This window comes from Somniosus microcephalus, chromosome 6 (genome assembly GCF_052327205.1).
Source record: "Somniosus microcephalus isolate GS21.2 chromosome 6, FLI_Smic_1.0, whole genome shotgun sequence".
NCBI classification, from domain to species: domain Eukaryota; kingdom Metazoa; phylum Chordata; class Chondrichthyes; order Squaliformes; family Somniosidae; genus Somniosus; species Somniosus microcephalus.
Genome location: NC_140992.1, coordinates 173,531,470 through 173,545,893, shown reverse-complemented (window position 1 = coordinate 173,545,893; position 14,424 = coordinate 173,531,470). Strand labels below are relative to the sequence as shown.

The 14,424-nt window shown below is 42.9% G+C and overlaps 1 protein-coding gene across 13 annotated transcripts in view; it reads right to left on the bottom strand.

Annotated features, from left to right (window-relative positions):
* The window catches only part of cnot1 (CCR4-NOT transcription complex, subunit 1), a 239,717-nt gene that overhangs the window by 29,746 nt on the left and 195,547 nt on the right, over nucleotides 1-14,424 (bottom strand). For all 13 annotated transcript variants that reach the window (XM_085990940.1, XM_085990937.1, XM_085990939.1 and 10 more), the window contains 9 exons: nucleotides 13,236-13,532; nucleotides 8,332-8,472; nucleotides 8,143-8,247; nucleotides 7,735-7,854; nucleotides 5,640-5,831; nucleotides 5,166-5,308; nucleotides 4,071-4,179; nucleotides 2,288-2,457; nucleotides 593-824 (listed from right to left, as the gene is read on the bottom strand). In XM_085990940.1, coding sequence (XP_085847066.1) covers nucleotides 593-824; nucleotides 2,288-2,457; nucleotides 4,071-4,179; nucleotides 5,166-5,308; nucleotides 5,640-5,831; nucleotides 7,735-7,854; nucleotides 8,143-8,247; nucleotides 8,332-8,472; nucleotides 13,236-13,532 — 1,509 coding nt within the window. The remainder of the gene's footprint in view (nucleotides 1-592; nucleotides 825-2,287; nucleotides 2,458-4,070; nucleotides 4,180-5,165; nucleotides 5,309-5,639; nucleotides 5,832-7,734; nucleotides 7,855-8,142; nucleotides 8,248-8,331; nucleotides 8,473-13,235; nucleotides 13,533-14,424) is intronic.

The window sequence follows — 14,424 nt, the reverse complement described above, 5'->3', positions numbered from 1 at the left end:
CAAGGACGCCCAGGTCTCGTTGCACTTCCCCTTCTCCCAATCTATTGCCATTTAGATAATAATCTGCCTTCCTGTTTTTGACACCAAAGTGGATAACCTCGCATTTATCCACGTTATATTGCATCTGCCATGCTTCTGCCCAATCACCCAACCTGTCCAAATCATACTGGAGTTTCTCGGTATCCTCCTCACAGCACACACGCCCACCCAGCTTTGTGTCATCTGCAAACTTGGAGATATTACATCTAGTTCCCTCGTCCAGATCATTAATATATATATTGTGAATAGCTGGGGTTCAAGGACCGATCCCTGCGGTACCCCACTAGTCACTGCCTGCCACTCGGAAAAAAAGCCGTTTATTCCAACTCTTGGCTTTCTGTCTGTCAACCAGTTCTCTATCCAAGTCAATACCTTGCCCCCAATCCCATGTGCCTTAATTTTACACGCTAATCTCTTATGCTACACCTACAATAATTTCTATATAGGTGTAGGTTTCAACACAGTTACCACCTAGGCTACTTCCAACTAGATTTCATTGGTCTCGAGTTAGCCACTTCTTTTCTCATCCCTTAAGCAGCATCCTTGATCTTACCTGCCCAACAAAGGCAGAGAATGCTTTGGTGCTGTCCCGTCCAGCTGCTGCCGAGTGGTACAGGTTTACCCACTCCCTCAGCAAATACTCTGCTTTCTCCCGAAGCCCTGGTGGGTCATCGTACTCGGAGGCCTGTGATATCCCAGAGTGCATCATAAAGTTGGGGCCGCCATGTGCACGGTCCATCATAGCTTCGTAGTTAGCTCTAAGCAGATCCATAAGCTGTGGCAATCTGTTCAGAAAACGATTAAAAATAGTTACCACAGAGCAGATAAACACCTCCTCTGAATCATTTTGAAATCTGAAGTCTTGGAACTTGCATTAAACGGTCACATAATTGATCAACACTGATTTGCAAAATCCAATCTCGATCATTCTAAACATGTATTTATGTAGTGCCGGCCGTTAATGTACTAAATAATCCCACGGTATTTCACAGTAGGGAGAACAGATGCAGAGCAGTAGAAGATTTAAGGGAGGTGATTGAAGGCATGATCAATGAGGCAAGTTTTGAGGAGGCGTTTGATGTTGGTGAGATGTAGAGAGGGGGGGGGGGGGGGGGGGGGAAAAGAGTCTCAGAGTGCAGATCCAAGACAGTTGAAGGCTGAACCACTGAAGGTGGAGCAGAGGGATTGAGGGACGCAAAGGAGGCCAGAGTTGGAAGAGCAGTGTGTGTGGGGTAGGCCTGGAGAAGTAAGGTGGGCCGAGGCCATGGAGGGATTTTGCAAACAAGGTACAGAATTCTGAATGGGGGAATGGGGACCCGAAGAGGTCAATGAAGCTAGGGTGAAACAGGATCAGGGCTCAGTGAGGGTCAGGGGGCAGACAGGAGGTATCAGAGTCAGTGTAGGGTGAAGCTTAGGAGACTGGCGAGGAAAACCATTACCGGCAACATTTTTTTCAAGCACTAATGAATCGTGCAGGTATTGAAACCAATATAGTATCTTCTTGGTTCAAAGCTGTTTAATTCAAATTATGTTAATACAAATTGAAATTGTGGGAAAAAAAGCCTCCGGTGCAGTTTTATTAAAATTGCTTAATTATTACTGGATAACTGATTTTTTTGTAAGCAAATAGTGACTGAATTAATAGGAGTAAACTCAATAGCAGTTACTGCTCAATTCGAATATATGAGAATTTTACTCCTGCTCCCCCAACAGTTTTCATCTCTCATCCTCCTGAGAGTGTTGACTCAACAGGACATGGTTCCACCGCACCCGTCCACTACCTCACCCCAATGGTCATTCTCATGAGAGCCTGGACTGTAAGTGTTGGCAGGTTATTCTGCATGGGGAACATCGCATCCGAGCCCAATAAAATCCTCATCCATGAGTGGATAGGTCACTGGGTAGCAATCAGGAGTAGCAGTCCTGACTGATTTTTCCCCTTTCTCAAACCGCCTTAGTTTGTAGAGCTCAGCTACTTAGTGGATAAACTCAGCCAGCGAGGTTGTTTTCTTCGAGACATCCAAATTGATAGTTCTCAGCTGTAAATATTTTAGCTGGTTAATAAACAAATGGTTTCAACAGAAGAAGCTGACCAGCACCAGGAATAGCTCTGTCCACCATTCATTTGAAATTCATCCCTCATTATAAATACGTATCTAAATTTGTTCATTAAAACCTGCTTTGCTTCAGTTTGAACAGACTGAATGACTATTTTAATCCAATTTCCAAAACAAACACTAAAACTTACCCTTCGGGTGCATTTCCTCTGGAATGAGCACTGATCCTCATAAGTGTTTCAATGGTGTTGAACATATCTGCTTCAGTAACGTGACTAATGCTCCGCTCATCTACCAGCAGAATTTTCACCAACTGCATGGCAAAGGCTACAGCCATGTAGTTCAGGCCATTCTCCATCGACTGCAAGAATGAAAACATTCCCATCATTGATTCAATTCAAAAACGAACTTCAACAGCATGCACGTGACAAGTTTTCCAGGCACACACAAGTTCGACAACCACAAGCTTTGTTGGTTCGAGCCTCAGAGCTGTGCCATGTCGAAGAATGCAGGTACGGAGCTGGTGATGGAGTTTTAGTAATCTTTAGGCACCTAGTTTTGTTTTTGAGACTCAAGAATGTCACTGAAGAGATAACAAAGCTCACATGGTCACCTCACGATGTTCTATCTACACCTTTGATCAGAGGATCAAAGAGCAACATCAGCAGAAATTATGGAAAATTTCACCCACAATGCAGTTTCTAAGCAAACTGTTTACCTCCCAGCTGCAGTGCTAGGATTGATTACATTGGTACAGCATTGCAGCTTGTGAAGTGCACCAAACCCTCTCTGTGTCACTACCTTTGAGAGCCAAATAATCTGCATGTTGGAGCTCGGAACGTGCTAAAGCTCAGACATATAGCGAGTCAGTACTGTCAACACTCATTTATTTATTATAAAATGCTAGCATATCACACGGGAAATTTTAATTGTTTAAATTTTCATCCTAAAGCATGACCATTAAAAATCCTCCGTAAATCACAGGACTCACTAGTAAATCCTTGAGTGTGGTCAACGCTGCTGAAGTCAGCAGTTAGCAAGCAAGGAAAGCAGTTTTATTTAAGGAAACATTCACTTAGAAGAGTATCTTGCAGTCAGGCACGAACACACTACCACATATTACATAATCTCATATCCCATTTTCTCCTCTACAAGCATATACAGCCTGCACTCCTCCAGGAGTCAGGCGTTGCAAAATGTGGAGATGACAACCCATTCCACTGTGCTCTCATTGTTTTACACAAGAATAAAAGTCGAAAGAAAGGGCCCACAGGACCATCTTTGTTACAAGCTGTCACCACCCAAGTGTTAAATCTCATTGCTGATGTACAAAACCACTCAGCATTCTACACTATCCAGATATGCCACGTGATGCACAACTAGCCAGTACCCTCACTGAAATCGCATCGCTAACAAGTGTGACCGCAGCTTGAACTAGCCATCAGTTTCTACATAAGTGTTGCTGAAAAAGGATGTAAAATTTAAACATCTTTTTGCATATTACAATTACTGTACTGTGCTGAGGAAACTGTATACAATTAACTAGCTCATTAAAACTTTTTTTTTAGGATTTTCAGTCCATTTTAAATCATCACTTATTTTAAAGCTGGTTATACTACAGCAAAGTAGCACTCCACCAGTTTGAGCAGTGCATGGGATATCCAAAGATGCAGATGGTTTTTGGTGGTTTAGAGTTCCTAAAGAAAAGTAAAAATATCCTGCCAAGATTCAGCCCAGCAGCAGTGAATAATTCAGAAGTCACATCACTGAGGACTCAAAGCAGAACACTGAGGCGATGTACATTGAAATGGTGTTAAGATGCACTGGTCTTTCAGTAAGGTAAAAGCACCGGGTCTCAATCCTGCCCCAGAAGAGGTGCCATTGATTTGAAGAATACTGTGCGCAGCACTGATTGTAATACAGCAGCCCTGTTTATATCCCCTGATCATTTTGTGCTGGACAGCAGGTCCTTACCTGGGCTAAATGGATGTCATACTGCTGCATGTTGACCAGATGGTGTCTAATGAGCAGCTCCACAGCCTCCACATTATACTTGTACTCATCACGGCACTCAATCAGGCACCTATTTGAACAAATAAGAAACCAGTTACAAGCTGGCAAGATCACATTACTCAATCTGAACTGAGGAGCAACTGTCAAAAATATACTCATTTGTTTTGTACACAGACATATACAATGATGATCCTGTTAAGTGAAGATTCCTCCCCATCTCTGTAACCTCCTCCAGCCCAACAACCCTCTGAGATCTCTGCACTCCTCCCAATTCTGGCCTCTTGTGCATCCCCGATTTTAATCGCTCCACCATTGGTGGCCGTGCCTTCAGCTGCCTTGGCCTTAAGCTCTGAAATTCCCTCCCTAAACACCTCTGCCTCGCTACCTCTTACAAGTAGTTGTTGTTGTTGATTCATACATAACTACCGAGGAGATTTTGAAGCTGCTTAGCAATTTTGTTCAAAACTAGAATTTTCTAGCTGAATGTGGCATTACAGGGGAGGGAAAGAATTATAAAAAGTGGCAGAAGTCCCATGAGTAACTTCCTGCCTCTAGCTAATTCTCCAAAATTAGCTGCCCATTTAAAAAAAATTTAAAATCAAAAACACCTGGCATCTACCAGTGGACCGTAGCTGTGTGTTAAATCTCAAGTGTCTTCCAGCAGTGACACATCTTGTTTGAGTTAAAAAAATACACACCAAAACCTTTTGGACGCAACAGCCGAGTTCATTTTGTGCGAGTGTATTCTGAAGTTTCGTGCCACTTCTGCACATTTAACACTATATTTACTGTTAAGTGACCTTTGTCTCTCCAACTCACTCTGGCTTGTTAAGGGGGCAAATGCATAATCTACTCCCAGATCACTAGAGACTCTGCGTGTGTCCCAAGTGCAGCTCTCCTTGCTATTTCTCATACCCTCCCTGCAATTAGATGCTTTCAGTGATTATGGCTCAGTGTGAACTGCAGCAGGCATTTGTGCTTTAATATGCAATGCCCCATGGAACAAGTTGCAAAGCAAAAATGCAGTAAAATACCACACCCACTTCCCTTGCATACCTGGTGATTTTATTGTTACACCACTGAGATCCATAGGCACGCCCGTCCTGCAAGGCTTTCAAAACCAACAAATGGCATTCCCGGTATCGAAGCAAGAGGTCTGGGTCCGCACCACTTGTAGCATCCAGCAGTCCCTCCACAGCCTTCAAATCAAAGGAGCAGAGTCGGACTTAATTATCTCACAAAAAGATCGTACAATCTGTTCTGCAAGGTGCAAAGGTGCAATCTCTTCTTTTAAAAAACAATCAGCAAGTTACTAGCAAAATTATAGTCGTAGTTTCTAAATAAGTATTGGAATGAAAGCTTGAAACTTCCAAATTATAAGTAAAAAGCCATTACAAAAGAAAAGAATGGTTGAAAAGATGCCCAATTTCTTAAATAATTACTTTAATAATGGTAAGCTATCATCGGAACCTGAAGTAAACACCTGGGTAGCTAAGTGAATGGTACAGGGGCTGGACAGACTGCGCTTACCTTCTGCAGGAGGCCTAGAGCAGCAATAGCATCACGGGAGTTCCTGGCCATTACCACAGCCTCCAGTAAGTTACGTAGTGCCTGAGCCTGAGGGTTCATGGCCAGATTTGGTGGAATTGCATGTAGATGCTGCTCCAGTTCCGTGATGCACTTGTCATAAATCTGTGCGATATCGTCAGTTGCCCAAGCTTGCTGTGAATGACAATAAGACACATTACTGCACTTTGCGGTCACCTGTCAGGGAACTGGGCAAGAAACTGTTGTCCAGCACAATTTGTACTCAAATAGATTTCGAGGGCTATTAGCATAAATATAGGATTCTGTATGTATTAAACAAACACGTTCCACTGAATTTAAGTTGTGATCACTTAATACAAAACTAAAACTGAAGAAATTACATATACACAGAACTTAAAACAGTCACACTGATACGCAGCCACACAGCTTTAAATTCTGTTTCTTGTTGCAGAGCGCAGAGCTGCAATTTGTACCTCGATAATGGAACTGCCCAGAGTGGCTTGCTGGTGTTTTACTTAAATTAGTGGCAGAACATGCAGCCTGTAAAATGGCAGTTAACTTCTGAGGGGTAGAGTCCACGTCATTCTATTAAAGAAGTGCGGCATCGACGTGGAGGTTGAGCTATCTTTAACTTCTCCTTTCGGATGAAGGTGATTTAGAATCCTTGCATATATTTGGGAATTACAAAGTAAGGAGTGAACCCAGAGTTTTCCTGACCTGACAATAACTTCTGTAACCCCCAAAGGCCACCTGCCCATTAGCAATTTGCACAATTAGATAATTCTTCATGTGCAGCAAGTGTTGGGAGGCTGTTTGAACATGGCGACATCAGAGCCAAACCCAGTCCTGCCCTCAGCCAGCATCTAAACATGAATAAAAACAGTAAATGCTGCAAACACTCAGTAGGTCAAGTAGCATGTGTGGAGAGGAAGGTAGGGATAACATTTTAGGTCTTATGACCTTTCATCTGAAGCCTGCAAAGGGAGAGGGTGGATTTCGATGCGGCGATAGCAGTGGTTAGAGCAATGCTGAATATCACGGTGATATCTATGATCATGGGTGCATCTTAAACAGGTTGGGTGGAATTCAAGTTGGAATCCACATGCAATAAGTCGGAGCTGAAGATAAGTTGCTGAGGAAAGGTGTAGCTGTGAAAGCAAGTTTTAGCAAATACATGATCAAACGCAAGAAGGGAAACAGATAGCAATGAAGGTGAACAGGATAAAAGAGACAAATGAAAATCCCATCAGAGAGAAGAGTGGAACTTGGGTGAAGTTGGGCATTCCTGGAAGAGAAGTGGCAGTGAATTACATCAAACAAAAAGCAAAATACCACAGCTGCCGGAAATCTGAAATAAAAACATAAAATGCTGGAAACACTCGGCGGGTCAGGCCGCCTTTGTAGAGAGGGGAAGCCTCTGTAGAGAGGGTATGGTAGGCTTAATGTCTCAGGTCGATGACCCTTTATCAAAACAGCTCACTTTTTGACATACGTCACTGGATCAGGAGTAGGAACCCTGGCTGACTTTATGCCCCTGAACTACAGAAGGGGAAAAGGCCAGTTGAAGTGCTCCAACACCCAAGGTCAGTGAGCCAAATTTGAAGAGAATGTAATGCATGACTGGGACAGTACATTTATCATTCTTACTCCTACCATGGATACAGAATCTCAAATCCATTAAAAATGTTCAGTAGAAAAGTATAGGCCTTATTGCCTATGCTCCCAAAATGAAGTTGCTTCTGAAAGCTTTATTAAATAATCTCCTTAAGGTTTTAGGTCCTCTCAACCAAAGTTGCAAACTTTATTCACTTTAACCATGCATATTCTAAGTCATCACAACTCCTCAATTATTTTAAGTTTCATTCTACCTCCAAATTTATTTCTGGAGCAGTTGTTTGGATGGACTATAATTCTCATTATGAATGCTTATTGCATAGCTGACAATTGTGCAAAATAGTGAATTACCACTGCCATTCTGTTTGGCATTACTGTAGCAATTATTAACTAGTGAGTTTTCATAAAAGACAAGAGAATGAGGGGGAAAATGAAACAGCATTCTGTTAAATCTCCAAGTTACCTGCATGGGCTTGGCCAAGAAACCTGTGGGCTGCGAGATGTCATTGCTGGGCAGAAATCCTGGGATGTTGCGTGCAAACTCTTCGTACACAGCTAGTTGTTTGGGATCTACACCACCCACCTAAGAAATACAACAAAAAATTAATACCCTATGCAACGCACCCCATTCAAACATCCTTAGCACCAATTGGTCACCATTTCAAACTTGCATGCAAATTCAGAATACAGGAGACAATGTTTAGCAATGTATAATAATTTAAGGGTACTTCAAAAGAAAACATACAAGCAACGTGCATTTTAAAGGACACAGTTAAGGGGGCACTTTACATCTGTCTAAAAGCAGTTCCTACAGCAATTTTACCAAGTGTATCTAGATATGAAATTTGAAAACCAAAACAAAACCTCCTACCTTCAATCTGATTTGCTCAGGCATACGCTCCGCTTGGTAAGTGAGTACTACAGGATCACAGTAACGACGACCCTCCTGTCTGGCATGTTTTCGAAGTTCAAATTCCTACAAATGGCAAACAAAAAAAAATTAACTGGATGCAGCATTGACAAAACCAGGGCAGGAGCAGAAAAAGGATGAGAAACTTACTGTTGCAAGCCGTTTGTCCATTTCGGGGCCTGCCTTTTCGACAGCTGTTTTCTGAATAAAACAACATGCCAGCTCACAGTTGTCTTGTGCTATCTGTGCAGCCGCTTGCTCCATCATCTCCCTCTGTTGTGGGGATGCAGCCTAAGGGAGCAAATTAACGACAAATTTCAGGGCTCGCTAGCAGACTGTAACACCAGAGAAGTGAGCATGCCATGCAATTGTCCAACAGTCGATTTGCAACCAACTTAAATACCCTGCCCCCAAAATATTTGCAAAAAGCCTCATTTAAAGGGAACTGCCTCTGGGCTCAGCCAATGCTGCTTTCCAGCATTGCTTTAACCTGCTCTTGACAGGCTGCTCAAGAGTGGGAGCTCCATTAGTACGTTCCACACATCAGGTGGGAATCCTGAAACTCCAAGCCATGCTAACTTGAGTAGGATAACACCCTGGAGCTGCACTCCTGGGATAAGAACAAGCGTAAGGAAGTCTTACTACAATTCTACAGGGCTTTGGTGAGACCACACCTGGAGTACTGTGCAGTTTTGGTCTCCTTTTCTGAGAAAGGACATACATGCCTTAGAGGCAGTGCAACAACAGTTCACTAGATTGATCCCTGGGAGAGGGTTGCCCTATGAGGAGAGGTTGAGCCTATACTCTCTGGAGTTTAGAAGAATGAGAGGTGATCTAACTGAAACATAGAAGATTTTGAGGGGGATTGACAGGGTAGATGCTGAGAGGTTGTTTCCCCTGGCTGGAGAGTCTAGAACTAGGGGCCATAGTCTCAGGATAAGGGGTCGGCCATTTAAAACTGAGATGAGGAGGAATTTCTTCACTCAGAGGGTTATGAACCTTTGGAAGTCTCTACCCGAAAGGGCTGTGAATGCTGAGTCAATTGAGTATATTCAAGGCTGGGAGATAGATTTTTGGACTCTAGGGGAATCAAGGGGTATGGAGATCGGGCGGAAAGTAGAGTTGAGGTCGAAGGTTAGCTATGATCGTACTGAATAGCGGAGCAGGCTCTAAGGGCCGTATGGCCTACTCCTGCTTCTAATTCTTATGTTATGTTCCAAGATATCCATGATGGGCTACCGTGGCAGATCACTGCTTGATCTGGTTAGTCCACATGAGCCGATTCATAGCCACATGTAGGGTCTGTTCAGTAGGCAGATCAAGTTGGATAGAATGTCACATTTGGAGTGTTTCCGGTGAAGAAAGTTTCATACCCTAGACACTGAGTTGTTCAACTCATCAAGAGGAATTGAGGCGATTCGATGAACTGGGGATTTGCCTGTTCCTGAAAAAGGATTTATTAGTTGACCGGGACTGTGTAAACTGGACCTCCTCTGAGGGTGCGTTACAGGAAGGCACAACTACTGCCTGGAGCTGACTTTCCCAATCTTTGTTGCAGCCTGAATATTGAGTGGAAATGGAACCCTGAAAAGCTATGGCTGCTAGATACATCTAGCAGAAATGACAGTCTTGTCCATTCCTGAATGGACTCCAGCCATGAAGCAATCCAGACACTATACTTTTATCCTCTTACTGTTAGCCTCCAATCTTCCGTATCGTTCTCTGCTTTAATATACTACAATGATCAATGTTCCTTGGAGCTGGAGCTATCCCCCTTTCACGCCTCAAATTCCAAATACACAGTCTTGCACACACTTCCTCCTCCCTGTATTCTCAGTGTTGAAATTACTCATTACACTGTCATCTACGCCAATTCATTCTTGCCCAGTATCTCAAAACTATCTCCACCTCTGTCTTTATTTCCTCTTTCAATTCTTAAAGCTTTTTCAGCAGGAATCACTGTTCAAGAGAGACAGCAGGGATGTATAACCCCATCTCAGTTACAGTACTTGAAAAAGGGGAAGAAGCAAAAGGTTAAAAAGATAAAACCACATTTCACCACTTTTGCAAGTGCAAGTGACAAAAAAACCCACGCTAAGCTGCTAAAGCAGCAACAGCTGTAATGGTTACGGGGTAACAAAGGTTCCCATGTTGATACACAAGTACTGTAACTCCAATTGCATACAATCAGATGCCACTAATAAAGAAAAAGGGTTGAATTTATATAGTGCCTTTCACAACCACCGGACGTTTCAAAGCACTTTATAGTCAATGAAGTACTTTTTGAAGTGTAGTCACTGTTGTAATGTAGGAAACGCGGCAGCCAATTTGCACACAGCAAGCTCCCATAAGCAATGTGACAATGACCAGATAATCTGTTTTTTTTTTAGTGATGTTGATTGAGGGATAAATATTGGCAAGTGCACTGGGGAAAACGCTCCTGCTGCTCTTCAAAATAGTGCCATAGGATCTTTTACATCCACCTGAGCGAGCAGGCAGGATCTTGGTTTAACACTTCATCTGAAAAGACGGCACCTCCGACAGTACAGCCCTCCCCCTACATACTGTACTGGAGTGTCAACCTAGATTTTTGTGCTCAAGTCTCTGGAGTGGGACTTGAACCCACAACCTTCTGACTCAGAGGAGAGGGTGCTACCCACTGAGCCACAGCTGAGAAGTTCACTCTTGTAATTAACACCCGTTACATTTTTGGGTCTTTTTTGCCCTTCTCATCCTAGATACTTAGGCTTCTGTATTATAGATTACTCTCATGGGTGAGTCTTAACTCCCTTCTGGCCCCGATATCTAGGTAAGCATTGATTCACCCCAGAACAATGAACAGAAAACCTTTTCGTAAAATGGTTTAGCTACTGGATCCATCCTTTGCCTGCATAAGGTCTCAAAAAGCAGTAGAGCATCAGACCTTATTTCAGATTATAATTAGCAAGTGAACTTATTAAGCAAAAGATGAACAGTAATATATTTACAGTAGATGTAGTAAGCAGGTCCTCAAACAAAAACGGAAAACAATCAATCTATCTGCTACGCTATTATTTTTAAGTTAATGCAGTACCCCTTTCTTTTGTACTCTAATTGTGCGGAGTCAATTGAAGATCCTAACTGACTCAACCTCAGCTCCTTAATTACCCTGAAAAATAGTCAGGGCTTCCTAGATCTGCTTAACGGACAGGTAAATCCAAAAGTAATTACCAATGATAAACATAACCAAGCAATCACACAGCATGCCTCTGTCTGAATGGGACTGGTCTCCCCTCAAGCTTTGGAGACAGTCGACACATTTACTGCATTTTCATTGAACAAGACAAGGGACTTAATTCTGACTGCAGCTGTTTTGTATGCTCCTTATGTCTTGTGACGGAGTTGAAGATACTGCTACAACACCAGTACGAGACAAAAATAGTGTGATTGTCTTTTTAATCTGGGCCACGATCTGAGCCGTGCGCTACACTTAAACTTTGAATGCAAATAATTGTAAAGGAGCATGACCCTCCCCGCAACATATTATTTAGCCGGCTTTCAGGTTATGTGCTAAAGGGTGTATCCACTGTACCTAAAATAATTGTGGAAATTACTCAATACGGATTATAAAACAGAAGCAATAAAACCTCACACCCATAAAAAGAAAGATCTGAACACAACCTGGACAGTGACAGAACTAGTCCAACATTTTAAACTGACCCTTGGCTTCAATGAGAGCATCAGTTAGCATCAGCTGTGCTCATATTAAAAACTAAGGATATCCTTTAGCACCATAGCATAGCCTATATGTTGGCTGGAAGGTCCAGGCACAGGTTTAAAAATAGTGCAGACTGACAGACAAACAGAAAATTAACAATCATTAAAGCTGGTAAAAGTATGAGTGTGGTGAAAGTCCTAATCCAAGCAGACACTACAGGCATTGATTGGGATGTCAAAAATATTGAAGGCAAAACTAAATGTCAATATACCAATTTAGCCATTAATACAGTGCTCCAGTATACCTCAGAACTGAGCTATTAAAAAGTGACAGATTTGTTTTAAATACCCACCTTAGGTGCAGGTTAAACTTTAAGCCATCAACATTCCCTTTTTTTTTGGTGTGTGGTCCCTTTAAGTGGCTGCTCGCCCCATTCAAACTTTTGCACATGCGTGGTTTCTCCCATACAAGAGCTGGTGAGTGGTCTGCGTGGGACCTCCAGACTGCAGCTTAGCAGGAACATTGGCACCTATTTTCCATTCCTCCCTTCAAATCATACTGAGCCCATGGGAACCACACACTATTTTACTTACAACCCACCTTGACATCAGCAGCTTCCATCTGCCACTACCTAGGTTTTATATTCAAACAGTCCTCTCTCATGACTCGGTGCGTACTGCTTATAAGAACATAAGAAATAAGAGTAGGCCATACGGCCCCTCGAGCCTGCTCCACCATTCAATAAGATCATGGCTGATCATCGACCTCAACTCTATATTCCCGCCCGATCTCCATATCCCTCGATTCCCCTAGAGGCTTTATGATAACCGGTATTCGTTCAGCTGCAGCGTACCCACCTCGGAACTCCAATCACATTTGCAATTGGCATCCTACAAGTGATAATCATGAATACACTTCAGGTGCCAATGTGAGGTGTGCAATATTTACACTGGTGCAGATATTGCAAACCATTAGTATCCTGTGCTTTCTGGAGGTAGCAAGCAGAAACAGTCCCTTTAGTTTCAGACCAGGACTGCAATTACATTGCCAAAATACTAGTCATCACATCAGTATGAAACCCACTCAGCAAGAATGGAGATCCAAACCCATAATAAGAATACAATTTTTCCCATCCTCACTTAGTTGAGGGGAGGGCTGAAGACCTGCTCCTGACCCTGTTAACGCTGCTCTATAGCCAGGCACTAGGAAAAGAACATCAATAATTGGGAAGAGATTTTCCTTCCGGCAGGGGATCATATTGTCTCTCAAGAGTACAGTCCAGATCAGCAAACAGTGAGCTAACTACAAGTTCAGGTGGGAGAGAAATGTGTACCATTTAAAAGCGAGATTTACTAACCCGTAGTGCAGTGGCAAAGTTGTTCTTTAGGTTTGTAGCAATGCTCATTAGTAATGGCTCCCTGCACGTAATCATAGCCATCCCCGCGGTGAGGTTACGCATCATGTGATGGGCTGCAACTCGCATCCGTGACTCCTCTGAATCCAGGGCAAAATCTTTCCTGACTATCTGTTCACAGGTGGTCATGGCAATCTTGATGGAACGATCAACAACAGGATGAACAAGCTCCTGCACAGCACGCTCTATTGCCTGCCGGACGTAGGACTTCAGCTGAGGATGGGCTTGGAACAAAGGAATCTAAAAAGGGAAGCAGGTTAATACATCAAACACAGAGCCATTTAACAAGTGGCACTTTACCCAAGTGATGTGTAAGCAGGTGCTTCTGCATTTAAAATAAACTCAAAACACTTCTCAAACCCAAATGAATCTTGGATCAATTCAGAGTCAACTTGCAAAACTTCAACTAGTTTAGATACACCAAGGTTAAAAGCACTAATGTAATCATCATTTGAAAGGCACTTAAAAACCAAACACAAACTGCATCCAGCCTTTGTATTGAAGGGCCATTAAAGAGAGTTGTCAGTGCAGCATGGCTCCAATTTAACCTGTTCTGCTGGCTAAGTGGGAAGCAGTAGAAGTCACGACGTTTCCTTGAAAGGCGTGAAGGTGAAAATTAAAAGCAATGTTCCACCTGGGTGGTACCTTATGCTTCCTAGCAATCAGCAAAAGTGGGAAGTGGCAGCAGCATGGGAGCAAACTCTGCTCCACCTCCTCAAACTCGAAACCAGTGGCCATGGGGAACCAGCAAAGCATGAAAATGGGTTGGGGGCAGGAGGTGGTGTGGTAAGAGATTGGTGAGGGTTTTGGGGGGGGGGGGGGGGGGTGGAGGAGAAGAAGGGAGGGAGAAAATGGTGCATTGGTAATGCTCATGCTTCCCATCATTATGGTCTTAGTTTCTTGAATGCCGTTTCACCTTTACATGCCAGCCAAACCAGGAAATAACACTGTACTTTAAAAGTTTGGCATCATTTTGGTCATGTATTCTTCCAATCTGTTGAAATATTATGGTCTCATTCTGAAAGCATGCATTAATTCTTGAGAATGGAAGTGCAGAGTCAAGCTGATGTGAGGAATTAAATAAAATTAAAGTTCCAAAGATCGAAGAGGCTGGTGGGAGCTTAAACTACAT